Below are 6,656 nucleotides of genomic sequence, written 5' to 3'. Positions count from 1 at the left end.
ATTTGAGGATTTTATTATTATTATTAAAAAAAAAAAAAAAAAAAAAAAGGATGGAACTTAAAACCTCAGTCTATAGGGTTGCTTCTTTTGCTGCTGTTATTTTGGATTAGCATACACGTCACAGTTCTGCTGAGAACACCACCTGGTGTTCAAGTCTGTAAATTTACTCTAAAATGCTAGCAATGCTGCAGAGATGGAAGGATACAGAGAAAGAGAGAGGGGCTGAGGTGAGAAAGATCTGGAAAGACACCATTATGTTATAAGCCTAGTTTAATAATAATAATTATTATTATTTTTAAATCAGAAGCTGTGTGCACTTTTGTTTTTATAATCTAACTTTACATTCAAAACAAAACAACAAAAAAAACACAAAACAAAAAAGTAAAGAAAGCCAAAACCAAACACACCCCTTCTGTCCTTGTCTTGGGGTTATTATGAACATATATGCACAAGAACGCTGCACTTTTTTTTTTAAAAAAACCAGTAGGGCTAGTATAGGCATGTAGGTGTCAACGATTCAACTAAAAGGCTTTTAGAACTTTTTGGTTTTTATACCAGCAAAAATAACCAAAAGAAACAATAAATAAAAGGTGCTAAAGTTAGCATTAAGAATTCAGTTGTAATATAATGACAATCTGGGGATCCAAATCCTCAAGCTCTCCTGATACTAACATGTCTCTGCAAACTATTAAGCAAATACATAAATAACTCAAAATATGATTGAGGCTGTGAAAGGCTTTTTAAACTATGACAACATGATCCAGGTTAACTTTTTTTTTTTTTAAACACAGTGAATATATGAATCATCTACACCTGAATAAAACATGTTTAACAATTAAAAAAAAATTAACAACCACAAAAAAGAAAAACTTTAAACAAAAGTGAACATCATTTGATTTCAGGGCACACAAAAGCCCTTTGCAGTAGCTTCCAGCAGTGGTCTTATTGTTGTGTCTCCTACAGATGCATAAAATGAAGTTCAACTCCACATTGACGTGATGAATAACAGGGCAACATAACGATCACATATAGCAAAATGCCACACCCTGGTCACGACAATATAACCCACTGCAGAGTTTCCATCGTGTGCAGGAACAGCACATACAGGTGTCATTCTGTCACATATTATTCAAAAGCTACTTTGTGGCCACAAACTGCACTAACCTTTTTGTTACGTAACCTTTGAATAATGGGAAAGCTTTGGGTTTTATAGTTTTGCTCCTTGTATTTAAATTTTTAAATGACAAGGTCACTAAAACTCATGCACGCTGCAAAAAACGTCATGCAGTAGTTAAGGTAAACCATCCAAGCAGTTTTTATTCATTAATATTCATAAATACACACAGCAGCTTCATTAGAGATTTTTCATTTTTTTCCTCTTCAGTTTGAATGTGGAGTATTAGGAGAGCCTTTTGCATGTCAAGGTACAGGACACAGAGCTTTTTGCTCTGCACTGCAACCTACATTTACCTGCTAGAAGTAAAAATTAGTTAAGTGGAAATGATTATCATATATATCTTTTTTTCTCTCTTTCTTTTGAATGTACACAATGTAACAAGAGTGACAGACCTGAAATTACAATCACCAAAACAAACCCAAGATAGTTGTTGTCCACTTTCATTGGCAAATACAGCACAGAGGACATTGTCTGCAAAGTGGGATGTCATCAAAGAGGAGGTGGAGGAGGCTCGTTTCCTTTATTACTCTCTTTTAAATTTAGGTTTTCTAAAGCAACATCTAGAGGCATAATATCTACACAGCCCATAGCACCAAAATCGGCAATTTCCCCCCGCTCATCCTCGTCTGAGGAGGAACTTTCTTCCTGTATCAAAGTGGACAGTAGGAGCTCTTGAACAAACAGGCTGCAGTCTGCCCGTTCGCTTTCCATTGACTGACGCTCTGCTTCTGACATCTTCGGATCATTCAATCTGTACAGCAGCAGGGGAGAAGAAGGGACAGGCAGTTGGTGAAAATACATTTCGCTGGTGGCACTTCTGGCACGTGCTGGAAGGCACACAAAGACCTCTGCCCTGCCTCGGGACACTCCTGCCTGCTCTTCGACATGCACGGCTCCGAAAACCTCTGGCTCCTAACAAACCACCTGCTCCTTACCTGCTCCTGTTCCTACAGCAGCCGTAACCACGACTTAAGGAAAACACAAGCTACTTGTGAGTTTCCTGATACTCAGAGGAGCCTTTCGGGGAGGGTTGACGGGACTTCATAGACACCCACTAGGTGCCTGGTTTTTGTTTCTAGGTCAACTTCTAAGTTTACACGTGCCACAAAATACATTACTGCACATGTAGTGCCTACGAATTCCCAAAGCATGATAAAAAATTCTTTCTACCACTTCTCTTAGGTGACAGCGCATGCCCTGATAGGAAAGGAAATCGCTCACTCACACTCTGGAAGTAAGTCTGGGACATTTGCACGTACTTTGATTAAGTTTCTCAAATAATAACGAGCTGCTGATTGAAAGACATCACATAGTATTACTTTGAACTTAGATAAAAATCAGCAAGGCGTAACAGCTTGACTCAAATCCAAGTTTCTTCGCACAGGAAATGCAAAGAAATGTTAAAATGCCCATAGCTCTTTCACACTATCAAACAGAAAAACAGGAGTATGTCAGGGGGACTGTGGGGGAGGAAGGTGGGGGAGCAGAAGAGATGTGGAAAACATTGATTTCAGGTCAATATCAAACTTGTAAAAGAATTGTAATGACGCAGTGGGCAACTCCTCTTTAAAACAGCCCTGGGATCTAACTATAGTTTCTAAAGCAGTTGTGTGTCCTGTTAATTAATGGCACCCTTTACTTGCTTTGTGATTAAGTCTCTAAAACACTTTATATATAAACTCCTACTCAATCTTCAGCTTTTAATACAGATTAATTTCCTGTTAAACAATACTATCTTCTGACCTCTCCCTCTCTCTCTCACTCTCTCTCTCCCCCCATTATAGCTTAAATCTACATGCTTGAATCACTGGAAATGCTCCTTTCATTGGACATAGTCAGAAAAACAATCACAATTTAGTCATGTAATATTTTTGTTCCTCTTGAAATTGAGATGCAGCAATTAATGTTTACCCATTGCTTAGGAGCAGACAGAAGGTTTGAAAAGATGCTACAAGTACAAACAAAAGCGCGGTATGTTAACTACAGACTCGATGAGGGATCTGGCAGAAGTCTCCTGCCTGGAGTCACAAGTAGCTTATAAAGCCAAAACTCAAAAGTAGCTTCCTTTCAGGGTTTGCAGAAAGCCATATTCAAGCCTAATCCTTTAAAGACATTTGTAGTTGTGGGAAAAAAAAACAAAGAAACAAACACCACAGTGCACTTGTGAGATTGTCTCTCTTTTTTGCAAACGTTAGACCACTACAGAACATATCCAAAAGCAGATAAAGTCCCTTCAGGCCACCTATAAACTGCTACTCTTGGATATTAAATTACTGCTAAAAGTTTGGATCAGGCAAGTTTTTGATGAACATTTTATACCTTTAAATATGAACATCTAATTGCAGATAAAAACAAATGGAAAATTTCCAAGCACCACATTTCTTGTGATTATAATATACAAAGAAATGTGACATTTAATACTCTTCTGGTATTTTGAGTATTTGAGATAGAGTAGTCTACAACCACACTTTTAAGTACATTTGACAGAGTAAGCAGATGATTCAGTGGACAAAAATCTTTCTTTTAAGGGTGGCACATTAATTCATTGAGGGTAGCGGTCTCCTTTCAGGCTTCAGTTTATTGTGACCACTGTTGAGATCTATCATCAACATATTCTGTATGATTAATTAGCCTGTTAATTCTGGGATAAATATGATCACAATTAAAGACCCTGCTTTACTAGGGCATGTGTCTAATTCCAAACACGTAACAGTTTAATTGAGCTCCGCCTCCAGAAAAACCAAGGAAAACTGAAGTGGTAAGAGGTAAGTATTGAAGTAAACATGCAGAACAAGTTACCTTGTAAGAAGAAACTGGGAATTCTGGATAGTCTGCTGACTGTTTTCTGTGTTAGATGTGTTGGTGGTTGTTGTAGATTGTGTAATAGTGGTGTTGACATTGATCGTGTTGGTACGCCTAGTTGCATTGCGCGCAGTCTCCAGTTGTTGTCTCGCTGCCTGTGCATGTTGTCGTTCCAACTGCAGTTGCATCTGCAGCTGCTGTAACTGAGAAGCGGAAGGGCCAGGGGAATTGAGCTGTCCTCCTGCAGAACGCCTCACGCCTGATAACTGAGATAAAAGCTCTGCCAGAGAAGAGAAAGGTATCTATGATGAAATACGTTAAGTGACTATTACACAACAGAATGAATACACCCTGAATTCCAGTGCATCAATTAATTTTTTTTCAATCAACAAAAATAAAGTACTAATAATGTTGGAGAGCCCATGAAACTCTTCAAAAAATTCCAAACACTCAATATCTCAAAGGGTAAGGAAGATCAAGACTAATTCTATGAAATTTTATTTCAAAGAAAAAGTCAAAGTTTAAAGCCTTCTAAATAACAAGAGAGACAATCCATAGACAATACCCAGTGAAGGATGGTACCCTCTGCAGCAGTTCTCTGAAACTTCAAGACAAAATACCAAATGACTAGGAAAATACTTCATTTTGGCTTTGGTTACTGATTGTATTTTAGCTTCAACAAACATGCCCCCAAAACATAGGTTTTGCCATCCTGGTATCATAGAAGGAGGCTGTATTGAGTAAGAGAGAAATATGTGCTGTCAACTTCAAACATTTAACAACATGTATTTAGTTAAGCAAACTTGTTCAAAAATTGCTTCACAAAACTGTTGACAAGCATGTTTGCTGTTAAAGCTTTTACTCCGCGATCTTCTAGAAATTAAGAAGTCCATCCTTAAGTCCTCCCTTCTGAATGGTGCAATGTTTTTAGCAAATTTTGTCTGAAGATTATTTTTTGAAACAAATACTAGCAGTAAATTACTGTTTGATGTCTTACTGCAGGATCTCTTGTACACCCCAAAGTTGTGTACTCCTTAGCTGTAGTTAGTGCAAGGGCAGAGGAAGTAGGGTACGAAATTGTGGCATGGAGGAGAGTGCAAAATTATTATAGGTCATGATAATTTTCCTTCCATTGCAGTAATAAAATACAATCCTTTTAAATAAGTCTTTCAATGGGGGAATAAAGCAAAATGGAATTCTTTTCTATGTCAGGAACTCAGAATGGTCAAGTTTTTTTTTGTTGTTTTGTTCTACCAGCACTGATAATCCCAACCATCCTAACTTCTAATTCCATTTTAATTACTAGAAAAGGCCACAGAGGGAAAAATATAAGAATGTAACAGATACTACAAACTCCATCATTTTTAAAACAGAAAACTTCTAGACATCTTTCCTATTCATCGTTTTACTAAAAGGGAAGAAAAATCAAACTGTCAGACAAGATTTAGATTCATTTATCCTCACTTTAAGTTAAGCCTAAACTAAGGCTTAGAGAATAAGCCTATAGCTGAACAGTACTTTGGAAGCAGATGTGAGCTTGAGATAGAGGCTTGATATGAGGAGACCCAGGCAGACTGCACTGAACTCTAAATGCTTTTGCAAAAATGGCTTACTTAAAAAAAAAAAAAAAAACACCAAAAAAATGAAGTTGAGAAGAGTGCTGTTTTATCCAGTATTTAACTCCCTTAAGAGGGAAGGCCTTGTGAGGCTGAAAACAAACCTCAGCACCTTGAAAACCTCCAGTGACGGGGTATTCCACCATGTCCCTGGGGAGGTTTTTCCAGGGATTGACTGTCCTCACTCTAACAGATTTCTTTCCTACATCAAAACGAAACCTCTCATGGTGCAGCTTGTTCCCACTGCCCCTAGTTCTTTCCATGTGACTCCTTGTGAAGAGAAAGCCTTCGTCCCCTCTGAAGCCATCCTTTAAGTACTGGAATACTGTGATGATGCCTGCTCTTAGCCGTCACTTCTCCAGGGAGAAAAGACCAAACTTCTGCAGTCTGAACCCTGGGAACCGCTGCTTGTGATAGGATGTGGCCTAAGGAAAAACCACTGATCGCCACCCTTTGAGTGTGACCCCATTTAAGCTGTTTTCTACTTTTACTGGGTTACATTAAATCAGCTGGGGAAAAAGTGTTAAAGCAGGTCACAGAGGGTCAGCAGAGCACCAGAGCCAGCAGAAGGAAGGAAAGGAGACTCATTTAAGGAAGGCAGCTTCCCCTTCAAGGGCAATGGTTAATTAAGCTGGCTGGTTGGCTACCTCTGTGGAATTAATAACCTAGAAGAAGGAAGTTCCAGTTTAAGCATTTATGCCTACTCAGCATCTGAAACAAAGGTGGATTACAGCAGGAAGTTCTGATGTTTCCCTAACACATTGGCATGGTCAAAAAACACAGCATAAAAATGTATTTCCAACCAGGAAAAAGTTACATTTTAGAATTGTTTCCATTCCATTTTTTTTTTCTTGTAAAGATGTTATTTTCAAATCAAAGCTAAACATACACTAAACAAATTGTTCTGGAAATCCTAGAAATATCTTCACATTTTTCTGGCGTTAAAAATGAGACAACCTTCCTTCATTCACAGGTTTTCTAAACTTGACCAAAATATGCTACAAATGCTTGCTTGCAACAGTACATTTATGTAAGAACTTACAAGTACACCTAAAAAAACC

At 38.1% G+C, this 6,656-nt stretch overlaps 1 protein-coding gene across 1 annotated transcript in view; it reads right to left on the bottom strand.

Annotated features, from left to right (window-relative positions):
- Positions 1–1,291: 1,291 nt before the first annotated feature.
- Positions 1,292–6,656, bottom strand: part of LOC308185696 (E3 ubiquitin-protein ligase KCMF1-like) — a 52,559-nt gene continuing 47,194 nt past the window's right edge. Inside the window, exons 6-7 of the mRNA XM_080574153.1 lie at positions 3,977–4,259; positions 1,292–1,928 (exon numbers count right to left, since the gene is read on the bottom strand). Of these exons, the coding sequence (XP_080430279.1) occupies positions 1,667–1,928; positions 3,977–4,259 (545 nt within the window). The 3' untranslated portion in view covers positions 1,292–1,666. The remainder of the gene's footprint in view (positions 1,929–3,976; positions 4,260–6,656) is intronic.

The sequence above is a fragment of the Anser brachyrhynchus genome, assembly GCF_964034855.1.
Source record: "Anser brachyrhynchus genome assembly, chromosome: Z".
Classification (NCBI taxonomy): Eukaryota; Metazoa; Chordata; class Aves; order Anseriformes; family Anatidae; genus Anser; species Anser brachyrhynchus.
Note: the sequence above shows the minus strand (reverse complement) of the source record. Positions and strands in the feature narration are given on the sequence as shown.